The 12885-nt window shown below is 38.3% G+C and overlaps 1 protein-coding gene across 2 annotated transcripts in view; it reads right to left on the reverse strand.

The window, feature by feature from the left end:
* The window catches only part of XPR1 (xenotropic and polytropic retrovirus receptor 1), a 267712-nt gene that overhangs the window by 47315 nt on the left and 207512 nt on the right, over positions 1-12885 (reverse strand). For both annotated transcript variants that reach the window (XM_050766256.1, XM_050766266.1), the window contains exons 8-10: positions 11039-11229; positions 10643-10822; positions 484-655 (exon numbers count right to left, since the gene is read on the reverse strand). In XM_050766256.1, coding sequence (XP_050622213.1) covers positions 484-655; positions 10643-10822; positions 11039-11229 — 543 coding nt within the window. The remainder of the gene's footprint in view (positions 1-483; positions 656-10642; positions 10823-11038; positions 11230-12885) is intronic.

The raw sequence follows: 12885 nt of genomic DNA on the forward strand, positions 1-12885 counted from the left end.
TGAACTGCTGGAATAAACTAAGGTGGCGGGGGGGCGGGAAGAGCCAGAAGAAAAATAACACCCCAAGTAAGAATTAAAAAGCAATCTGCAATTACTCTCAAAGCACTTGATCTATTTCTAAATAATCAGTATTTTTGATCACTGGTATCTGGGTTACATTACACAGCAACAGTGTGACAACAAATTGTTGGCATGAAAGTATTTGCAATATAACTACCAATGTGCTAGAAAAAGTTTTAGAATTCTTTTAAGTGTAAGTTGTAAATCTCTTGGCAAATGGACAGACGAAATCCTAATGCATAATTTAAAAGCCAAATTATATCAGATAAAGAGACTGCTAACAGAATGCCAAGTACATTTAATTAAGTTTGTAATATTATTGGGTAAGTTTTCATCATGACCTTAACTTTCTCATTTATCCTTCCCAATATTTCTTGGTTTACACCAGAGATTTAGTAGTACAGAGGCAAATTCATATCCTACCTTCTGAATTATTTGGCAACAGGCCCTCACTTTCATCCCATTTGAGCTCCAAACTGTAGAAGCAGATCATATATTCCAGGTCCATCAGTATCACTGACAGGCTGTTCAGCTGATCGGCCAGCCAGAAATCAGCAAAGCCTACTTTATGGAAGGGGGCTGTAAATACTCGAAACTGAGAGAAAGAAAAAAAAAATCAGAAAACATAGAAACAAGAAAAGTCATATTAAATGTCTCCATTTCATGTCTGACCATTCAGCATGATTACTTTAGTTGATAAAATGGAAACCAAAGAACCAATCATAAACACAGAGACCTGGCAACAGTGGTTATAGTGGTTGAGAATTAGCAGTGAAGGGAATCAGTTGAATGGATAACTAAAGAAAGGAAGTAAAGGAGGAAAAAAAGCAGGAATAACTATAGTTAGAAAACAGAAAGCATGGGTGCTGCTAATTCGTGGCAAAAATCCAAATATTGTTAAGGGATCAGGGAGATGCCATTACCCCCTAATTTTTCATCTAAAAATCTATATAAACAAATCTTTCCATATTCCTAGTGACTTTTCAAGTATTTGGGCCTAAAGATTTTGATCTCACATTTTTATACCCGTTTAAATTGTTCACAATTTTTACATACATGTCAGCCATCAACTAAAGTTGTACTTTAAAAATTTATTGGCCGGGCACGGTGGCTCACGCCTGTAATCCCAGCACTGTGGAAGCCAAGATGGGCGGATCACGAGGTCAGGAGATTGAGACCATCCTAGCTAACATGGTGAAACCCTATTTCTACTAAAAAATACAAAAAAGTTAGCCAGGCATGGTGGCAGGCACCTGTAGTCCCAGCTACTTGGGAGGCTGAGGCAGGAGAATGGCGTGAACCTGGGAGGCAGAGCTTGCAGTGAGCCGAGATCATGCCACTGCACTCCAGCCTGGGTAACAGAGCAAGACTTCATCTCAAAAAAAAAAAAAGAAAAATTATTACAGGGCTGGGTGTGGTGGCTCACGTCTGTAATCTCAGCACTTTGGGAGGCTAAGGTGGGTGGATCACGAGGTCAAGAGTTTGAGACCAGCCTGGCCAACATAGTGAAACCCCATCTCTATTAAAATACAAAAAATTAGCTGGGCATGGGGTGGCCACCTGTAGTCCCAGGTACTCAGGAGACTGAGGCAAGAGAATTGCTTGAACCCAGGAGGCAGAAGTTGCAGTGAGCTGAGATCACGCCACTGCACTCCAGCCTGGCGACAGAATGAGGCTCTGTCTCAAAAAAACAAAACAAAACAAAACAAAAATAAAAAATTATTACAATATGTACATTTCTAAGTCAAACACTTGTGACTTTTGCTTTAATTCCATGAATGTTCCTATCTCCTTGATATTTGTATTCATTCATTTTTTCCTCTAGAGTGGAGGTATAATTGTGTGGTATTTCAGAACTGAAATACAGATAAGTGATTCAAAAAGTCACAGTTAAGGAGAATAATGTTTCTTTGATCATAAAGAACTGATTAGTAATTCTTGTCTATATTTTCCTGATAGCATATGACAAATGTTTCTAATTCATCTAAACAAGATGAGAACAGATTAAAGACCGTGTACTGTTTTGGATTTGGAGAGAAATATTTTAATTTTTTAAATGCAGTTATAAATTATAATGCATTCATATTTGTACTTTCTGTTAAAATGCACAACTGAAGAATTGTTTAGCTTTTGTGTTTATTCTTGATAAAAGCTTTGTTCTTAAGTTTGCACTCAAATCTTAAGAAATAAATTCACCCCTTTACAATTATGTAATGCCCTTGTCTCTCTTGATCTTTGTTGGTTTAAAGTCTGTTTTATCAGAGATTAGGATTGCAACCCCTGTTTTTTTGTTTTTCGTTTTTTTTCTTGCTTTACATTTGCTTGGTAAATCTTCCTCCGGCCCTTTATTTTGAGCCTATGTGTGTCTTTGCATGTGAGATGGGTCTCTTGAATACAGCACACTGATGGGTCTTGACTCTATCCAATTTGTCAGTCTGTGTCCTCTAATTGGGGCATTTAGCCCATTTACATTTAAGGTTAATATTGTTATATGTGAATTTGATCCTGTCATTATGAGGCTAGCTAGTTATTTTGCCCATTAGTTGATGCAGTTTCTTCATAATGTCAATGGTCTTTACATTTTGGTATGTTTTTGCAGTGGCTGGTACTGGTTGTTCCTTTCCATGTTTAGTGCTTCCAGTAACAGACAAACAGAGAGCCAAATCATGAGTGAACTCCCATTCACAATTGCTACAAAGAGAATAAAATACCTAGGAATGCAACTTACAAGGGATGTGAAGGACCTCTTCAAGGAGAACTACAAACCACTGCTCAAGGAAATAAGACAGGACACAAACAAGTGGAAAAACACTCATGCTCATGGATAGGAAGAATCCATATTGTGAAAATGGCCATACTGCCCAAAGTAATTTATAGATTCAATGCTATCCCCATCAAACTACCATTGACTTTCTTTACAGAATCGGAAAAAACTACTTCAAACTTCATATGGAACCAAAAAAGAGCCGGCATAGCCAAGACAATCCTAAGCAAAATGAACAAAGCTAGAAGCATCACGCTACCTGACTTCAAACTATACTACAAGACTACAGTAACCAAAACAGCATGGTACTGGTACCAAAACAGATATATAGACCAATGGAACAGAACAGAGGCATCAGAAATAACACCACACCATCTACAACCATCTGATCTTTGACAAACCTGACAAAAACAGGCAATGGGGAAAGGATTCCCTATTTAATAAATGGTGTTGGAAAAACTGGGTAGCCATATGCAGAAAGGTGAAACTGGATCTCTTCCTTACACCTTATACAAAAATTAACTCAAGATGGATTAAAGATTTAAACATAAGACCTAAAACCATAAAAACCCTAGAAGAAAATCTAGGCAATACCATTCAAGACATAGGCATGGGCAGAGACTTCATGACTAAAACAGCAAAAGCAATGGCAACAAAAATCAAAATTGACAAATGGGATCTAATTAAACCAAAGAGCTTCTGCACAGCAAAAGAAGCTATCATCAGAGTGAACAGGCAACCTACAGAATGGGAGAAAATTTTTGCCATCTATCCATCTGATGAAGGGCTAATATCCAGAATCTACAAAGAACCTAAACAAATTTACAAGAAAAAAAACAACCCCATCAAAAAGTGGGCAAAGGATATGAACAGACACTTCTCAAATGAAGACATTTATGCAGCCAACAAACGTTTGAAAGAATGCTCATCATCACTGGTCATTAGTGAAATGCAAATCAAAACCACAATGAGATACCATCTCATGCCAGTTAGAATGGCAATCATTAAAAAGTCAGGAAACAACAGATGCTGGAGAGGATGTGGAGAAACAGGAATGCTTTTGCACTGTTGGTGGGAATGTAAATTAGTTCAACCATTGTGGAAGACAGCGTGGCAATTCCTCAAGGATCTAGAACTAGAAATACCATTTGACCCAGCAATTCCATTACTGGGTATATACCCAAAGGATTATAAATCATGCTACTATAAAGACACATGCACATGTATGTTTACTGTGGCACTATTCACAATAGCAAAGATTTGGAACCAACCCAAATGCCCATCAATGATAGACTGGATAAAGGAAATATGGCACATATACACCATGGAATACCATGCAGCCACAAAAAAGGATGCGTTCATGTCCTTTGCAGGGACATGGATGAAGCTAGAAAGCATCATTCTCAGCAAACTAACACATGCACAGAAAACCAAACACCGAATGTTCTAATTTGTAAGTGGGAGCTGAGCAATGAGGACACATGGACACAGGGAGAGGAACATCGGACACAGGGAGGGGAACATTACACACTTGTCGTTGGGTGGGGGGGCCAGGGAAGTGGGGAGGGATAACATTAGGAGAAATACCTAATGTAGATGATGGGTTGAAGGGTGCAGCCAACCACCATGGCACATGTACTTCTATGTAACAAACCTGCACGTTCTGCACATGTACCCCAGAACTCAAAGTACTAAAAAAAAAAAAAAGAAATTCACCCATGTTATCTAAAAAAAAAAAAAAGAAAGAAAATAGAAAGCAAAAAGGTGGAGAGTTGAATTTGAAAGCAGAGAGCAGCAAAAGATAGAAGCACTGAGAGGCTCTAAAGTTAGGAAGTTTTGCTGGAGAGGCAACTGCTATAATTTCTAGACTGTTCTCCATCTTACCTAACTGAATACAAAGCTCTTCTTTGCTTACAAAGGATTAAGTAGGAAAGGATGGTACTGCATCTGAGGCATGCTTCATTCTCCAACCAAAGTCACTTTCTTTTCACTAATGACATGGTAATGACTGTGTTCATCTTGAAATTACACCACAGAAATCAGCCCTCTTCCCACTGTTCTGAACACATGATAAATGTATTAAATGTACTGGGCAGTAACTCATGCAGTATATTCTCTTCAAGGCTTATGCAGGCATTAACTCAATCTTCCAACAATTCCATGAGCTAGGAACTATTCATATCCCCATTTTACAGAAGACTGACACAGACTCTTCCTAACCTATTCTGTGGAAGCCTGTTTATCACTACAAAGGGAAATCTTGGCATTGCAGAGAAGGGAAGTAGGTACCAATGCAATTACCAGAAATAGGCTCAAATTGTGCAGACTGTCTTGATAAGCGATGTGTGAAGTGAAGATGGGATGAAGCAAGCCTTAATCCTCATCCTAAAGGACCCCTTTTTATCTTATACAGGAGGAAATGTGACTCCTGAAAAAAGAAATTCTGCGTAAGTAGAAGTTTTGAGAAAATGAATCTAATCTTTAACTCTCTGGAGATCTAGTTATATTCATTTCATAGACATATTCAACTTGAGAGTCTATAACTATCTTCTCAGACTTATCTGGATCTTTCCACTCTTTCTCTAAATAGGTATCTTTATTATTTCAGGGAGATGGTCATATTATGACTCAATCCTGGGTGTCAACCGCCTATGACAGGTACTTTCGTGGAGCTTTGGAAGCTAGAGCAGGTGTCTGTGGGACATCATACAGGCTTTGAGACATTATTTCCTAGTGCTGATATATTTTCATTCCATGGCTCAGTCTCTTAATCATTTTCATACTCTTTCTATGAGTTCAACAAACGAGAGAGACAATCTATACATTTGCAGCCATAAGCTCCCGATAAAGCAAACTTTTTGTGGGGAAGTGGGGGAGTGTAGGATGGTAGTCATCTATGCGCGAAGAAATTCTGGCAGCAGTTTTTGTAATATTTTAAGAAATTCCAGGGTGCAGAATGGACTTAAAGGATTCAAAGTGACGGAAATATAGAATTTAGGCTATAACACCAAAGGATCAGAAGTCTAAATCCATCTCTAATCATGAACTATTATGAAACTGGTAGCCTAGGACAATTTCTTTATAACTGACATGAGACAGACTATCATTACTCTCACACTCTGCCAACCCTATCCTCAAAACGTGGCTAATTCAGAAAATCTCCATAAGAGCAGAAGAGAAAGATAATGCATTAAATAAGGAACAAAGGGATGGTGGGATGGGACTGGAAAAGGATAGGAAAATTAAAAAAATAATAATAATAACTGGGAAGAAGGGAAAATTTACAAAAAGAGAAAACGAAAAAAAGGAAGAAAGAAGGGAGTAGTAAATGTTAGTATAATATAACCAATGAAGGAAAGAACACAATTACAGCCATTCATATATTTAACAAAGACTTATCAAGTATTTATTATATATCATATATCATATTATATATCAGGCACTGAGGCTTAAAGGCCTTAATGATCCACAGTCTAGTTGGGTAAATAAATACATAAAGGTATAATTATAGCACCATATTACAGAGATACACACAAAATACCCTGGAAATACAGAGAAAAGAAGAAGTCACTCTGTCAGAGGCAGGGTGAGAGGAAGAACATAAACAGATCATATTTACTCACTGACATTTACACACAGTCAAATTCATTCTAGATTTATCTGATTTCGCCTTCTGAGAGAGAATTCTGTAACTCGCCCCTCCTTCTCTTCTTAATCTGGATAAGACCTTCTAACTTTTCCACTTCTACCCTGTAATTCTGATTAAAGTGACAATTCCTAGAGTAACAGTATTATGGAAGCCAGAGGCAATTCTGGATAGCTGATATTTTACCACATACACAAAAAAGCCACTATTAAGTTATTACAAAGAACATGTTAACATCATCTTTTAAGTTAATACTGATAAATAGCCAAGAAGATGAAGTTTTAATTTCTACTTTTCATGGAGTACAGTGGTGCAATTTCAGCTCATTGCAACCTCAACCTGCTGGACTCAAGCAATCCTCCTCCCTCAGCCTCCCAAGTAACCAGGGCTACAGGTGCGTGCTACCATGCACCACTGATTTTTCATTTTTTGTAGAGAAAGGGTTTTGCCATGTTGCCCAGGCTGGTCTCAAACTCCTGGGCTTAAGCAATCCTCCCACCTCCACCTCCCAAAGTGCTAGGATTACAGGCATGAGCTACCGTGCCCGGCCTCAAATTTGATTTTTATATTCTACTAGTTTGATCTACTAGATCAAAGTTAAACATCTTACATAAATGACTAATAGGGCTAAGTGTTAAATGTTAGTGTTTAAGAGTACAGATTATAAAGCCCGACTGCCTGGATTCATAACTCATCTTCATCACTTACCGGCTATGTGACCTTAGGCAAGTTAATTAACTTCTCTGAATGTAGGTTTCTTCATTTATAAAATGGGGATTAATAGCAGTTCCAACTTGTGGGTTATTTTAAAAATTAAAATACATAAAGTAGTTACTAAATGAGAACACCTCTCTATTCTTATAATAGAAATGTGTAAAATTTTTACTATACAACTAAAGAAACTGTTGGTAAAAATTGATGTCTAAATTATATAATAAAGGACTATAATTTAAAATTTTTAATGAGCTTACTTTTAATATAGTGAGTTATACTTTGATATTTTTGTTTAGAAAATCTGAGGCACTGTTTATGCTACCCAATTAGATTTCTGACTGAGGTAAATACAGATTTAAGGAAAGAAAGTATAACCTAATGGACGTAAATAATCTGTACTAATTTGACATACAATACTCACATCAAAATCAATTTCTTAAAATTTTTTTAGCTTTGTTTTTGGGAGCATAGCATATATCAATTCCATAGATTCCAATATAAATATGGATATAAATGGCACCCAGCACCTACCACTATGGCTAAACGACATGTGCTTTTCTCACTGAAAATTAAAGAAAAGCCTGAGCATGGTGGCTCACACTTACAATCCCAGCACTTTGGGAGGCAAGGCAGGCAAGCGACTTGAGCCCAGGAATTCGAGACCAGCCTGGGCACCATGGCAAAACCCCGTCTCTACTAAAAATACAAAAAATTGGCCAGGCACATTGGCACACACCTGTGGTCCTAACTACTGGAGAGGTTGAAGTGGGAGGATCATTTGAATCTGGGAGGTGGAGGTTGCAATGAGCCGAGAACACGCCACTGCACTCCAGTCTAGGCAATAGAGCCAGATCCTGTCTCCAAAAAGAAAAAAAAGAAAAGAAAAGAAAAAAAGAAAGAAAAAAAATGTACTTTTACTTTAGGATGAAGTGGTATCAGAAAAACATAACTAGAGTGGACACATTCTTGTTAATTCACTAAGAATCAGTCTAAGGGTAAGTTTTCCCAGTGAGATTTAAATTAAAATAAGTCAGCAAGTCAATTAATACTAAAATTATCTATAAATGGTAACATTGTTCTATTTATAAGTTACTACTAAAACAACAAACCACAATGCTTCCTTTTATATTTCACTGTACCTGATAGTACATTTTATTATTCTATTACTGCTTATACCATTGTCAACCTATTCCATCAACAAGTCCTCATTTATTAACAAAAACATAGCAGATGCACAGATAAATGTCTACTCAATGGGCAATCATTCTGCTAACAAGAGTAACTGGTCATGCATGAATCACAGCTTGCTATTTAAACAAAGAAGGATATACTGGGGAAATGCTCACTTAGCACACAATGTAGACAACTATATTATCCTGTTACTGTAATTATGCAATCATAGTAAAACTTGAGTTTTCTGAATCTTCCAAAGTCTCATTTAAAAATAATTTATGGCCAGGCACAGTGGCTCATGCCTGTAATCCCAGCACTTTGGGAGGCCAAGGCGGGAGGAACACTTGAAGCCATGAGGTCTGAGACAAGCCTGGGCAACAAAGGAGACCCTATCTTTTTTTTTCTTCTTCTTTTTTGAGAAGGAGTCTCGCTCTGTCACCTAGGCTGCAGTGCAGCAGCACCATCCTGGCTCATTGCAACTTCCGCTTCCTGGGTTCAAGCGATTCTCCTGCCTCAGCCTCCCAAGTAGCTGGGATTACAGGCACCTGCCACCTCACCCGGCTAATTTTTGTATTTTTAGTAGAGACGGGATTTCGCCATGTTAGCCAGGTTGGTCTTAAACTCCTGACTTCAGGTGATCCACCCACCTTGGCCTCCCAAAGTGCTGGGATTACAGGCGTGAGCCACTGCACCTGGTTCTACAGTTTTTCTTAATAAAGAGCCATATTTTATGTCTTCAGATTAAAAAGAAAAATTGTTATGTTTGGCTAAGAACAAAAAAAAAAACCTCTGCTAACCTAAGGGGCATACAAAAGAAAAACAATAGGAACTACAGTTTTCAAGGAGGTATACTTATAAAGTAAGAAAGAGGGGAGAAAATACAGTAATTCTTAAAGTTTTTATAGTGATTGGTCAATTTAATCACTAATCTTTATTGTTAGCTGTAATTCATAATCTAAGAAATAATTATATGAAAGTTTTCTCAATTGATGTACTTTCTTCATTTCTTTCCTTTTTTCTTCTTTAGAGACAGGGTCTCAGTCTGTTGCCCTGGCTGGGAGCGCACTAACGTGGTTCACTGCAGCCTTGACGTTCCTGGCTCAAGCAATCCTCTCACCTGAGCGCCGCGAGTAGCTGGGACTACAGGTGTGCACCATCACACCCAGCTAATTTTTAAATTTTTGTAGACAGGGTTTACACCATGTTGCCCAGGCTGGTCTGAAACTCCTGGACTCAAGGGATCCACCCACCTCAGCCTCCCGAGTATTGGGATTACAGGCGTGAGCGACCGCGCCTGGCCTCAAATGATTTTCAAAAAGAGCTGGCTCAATTTACAAGTAAACAGAAATCCCCTTCCAGAGTTATCTTTACAGGAGAAAGTTTTACAGTTTTGCAGGAAATTTTATATCACTGCTGAAGCTAAATGATTTTGAGATCATTAAGAAACAGGTAAAGTGGAAGAAAAAAAAGAACTTATTATAAACAAGAATCAAAGTCAATTTTTCTTTTTCTTATCTTTGAGATGGAGTTTTGCTCTTGTTGCCCAGGTTGGAGTACAATGGCACAATCGTGGCTCACTGCAACTTCCACCTCTGGGGTTTTAGCGATTCCCCTGCCTCAGCCTCCCAAGTAGCTAGGATTACAGGCATGTGCACCACCCCCAGCTAATTTGATATTTTCAGTAGCGATGGGGTTTCACCATGTTGGTCAGGCTGGTCTCAAACTCCTGACCTCAGATGATCCACCAGCCTTGGCTTCCCAAAGTGCTGGGATTACAGGCATGAGCCACCACGCCCGGCCCAAAGTCAATTTTTCAAATTAAACTTGGTAATCTGGTAAGATATTCCTACTGCTTTTAGAGAACAAATCTTTCCTAAAATAAAATGTTCGGTTGATAATCATGTCAACTTAATAGGAAAATAATTCTTTTACGAAATATTTTTGGGGGAAGGAAACTTACAGAGTTCTACATCTTATCTCAGCTAGTTAAACGAGTAAAAAATGTTAATAATTTACAAAATCATCTCAATATTTGGCCACTTGATACTCGATCTTAGGAGGAAAATATACATGAGTGCTTTTTTCCAGGGCCTCCAAGTTGCACAACTTCAGGGCTATTAGTTACACTATATTCTTTGCCCTGGAGCTGGGTCACCATTCACATAAACTATAATATGAACCATGGCCTTTGCAGTTGTACAACCTAGCAGCCTTGGTTTTTATCTTAGAGGAAGTCAATTACCAATATACCCCTCTAAAAGTGGTACACAAGTTTCTGGACTTACCAGCAGTTTAAGCAGCCAAAACCGGGATTTATAGTAGAAAGTTTTGGTGGGGTTGATAAGGAAGAAAACCATAAATCCATAAAGGGCAAGTGGATACACATATGTGGGGATGACACTAATTGGAGCAAAGAAGCATGCCAGAAGGCTCAGGCACCACAATATCCCAAGGAATCCAGCAATCTAGTAAAGGATGGGGAAGACAGAAAGATACAGAAAATCGTTATTTTTACTTTCATCATTACTTAAAATATCTTTAATAAAACAAAAGAAACATGATTTGTTATTAAGTCAACAATCCTCTTCAAGTAGAAGATGGATTTAAGTACCCACTAAACCAGATAGCTATATAGCGAATGCAAACTATATTCATGAGGTGTTATGTCTTGCTTTGATTACCTCAAAGAGATGTTGATGAGACAAATTGCTTCTTGGATTGAGTTCAAAGATGAGTACATGGTTTACTCCAGCCTGTCTCCAACCATACGTGTTGATGCCCAGTAGAAAAAGGAATTCAATCAGAAGAAAGCCACCCCGATATATTCTTATCAAGGGCCATATACTTCTATCTGTTTCAAGTTTAAATACAGCTGAAAGAATATTAATATATTGGTTAGTTATAAAATTCATAACATCCCATGAATTAAAAATCCTTTGTCTTCATTCTCAATGATATAGTCCTGGCATAGAAATTTTTCATAAATGAAACCTAAACCTATCTATCTATCTATCTATCTATCTATCTATCTATCTATCTATCTATCTATTTTTTGAGACAGAGTCTTACTCTGTCACCAGGCTGGAGTGCAGTGGCACGATCTCGGCTCACTGCAACCTCGACTCCCTGGTTCAGGCGAGTCTCCTGCCTCAGTCTCCCTAGTAGCAGGGATTACAGGCACGCGCCACCATGCCCAGGTAATTTTTGTATTTTTAGTAGAGACAGGATTTCACCACGTTGGCCAGGATGGTCTCGATCTCCTGATCTTGTGATTCACCCACCTCGGCCTCCCAAAGTGTTGGGATTACAGGCATGAACCACTGTACCTGGCCAAACCTAGATTATTTTAAGAGCCTTATAAAGTTGCCTGTGGGTTCTTTCTCGTCTTTATTTGACTCCGCAGACTGTCACTAGAGTAATTTCCCTAAAATTTGACTTTCAGCATGTCATCCCACTGTTCCATTAGTTTTTTAGATTATAGAGAATCATGGTGAAATGGCTTAAAATCATGTGATCGGTTCTGTCAGCTGAGGATCTGGCATGACAAAACCTCTTTGGCTTCATTTACTCCATTATTAAACTGGATATAGTAATACCTACCTCACAGAGTAGCCATGAAAATGAAAAGGAACAGTACACATGAAAGTAGTGTGAAAATTTAAATGTCATATAAATGACAATAGTTAATATTTATGGAATGCTTACTATGTGCTAAGCACTGTTCTCAGTATTTTTACATAGAATAATTGGTAATTCATTTAACCATCACAATGGCTCTTTGAGTTAAAAACCATGATCTCTATTTGATTAGGAAACTAGAGCGCAGAGAGGTTAAGTCATTTGCTTAGTTACTGAGCTAAGCCAGGATTTGAATCCAGTTTTGCTCCAAAGCTCATACTTTTTTTTTTTTTTTTTTTGAGATGGAGTCTCGCTCTGCCGCCCAGGCTGGAGTGCAGTGGTCCAATCTCAGCTTACTGCAAGGTCCACGTCCCGGGTTCACGCCATTCTCCTGCCTCAGCCTCCCGACTAGCTGGGACTACAGGTGCCTGCAGCCGCACCTGGCTAATTTTTTGTATTTTTAGTAGAGACGGGGTTTCACTGTGGTCTCGATCTCCTGACCTCGTGATCTGCCCTCCTCATCCTCCCAAAGTGCTGGGATTACAGATGTGAGCCACTGCACCCGGCCCAAAGCTCATACTCCTAAGCACTACATTCTGTTGCTCATATGTCCACACAAATGTTCAATATCATCATTATTCTATGGCTCACCAGTAATTATAATGTTCAAATACTTTAGATCCCTTAGCCTCACGATTCAAATTCTTCATAATCACCAACTCACTTTTCCCAAACTTATCTCGCAGCACCCCTAAAATATTAATTCTTGACTCGTGATGAATTTTACTATCCTTTTAATAAGTTTGCTTTTCACATTTCCTTATGTTGTTCCCTGTACTTAAAACGGCCTTGTTCTTTCTCTCCACTAATTCAAATTCTACTTACTATTTAAGAGCCAGATCCTTACCTG

The sequence above is a fragment of the Macaca thibetana genome, chromosome 1 (genome assembly GCF_024542745.1).
Source record: "Macaca thibetana thibetana isolate TM-01 chromosome 1, ASM2454274v1, whole genome shotgun sequence".
NCBI lineage: Eukaryota > Metazoa > Chordata > Mammalia > Primates > Cercopithecidae > Macaca > Macaca thibetana.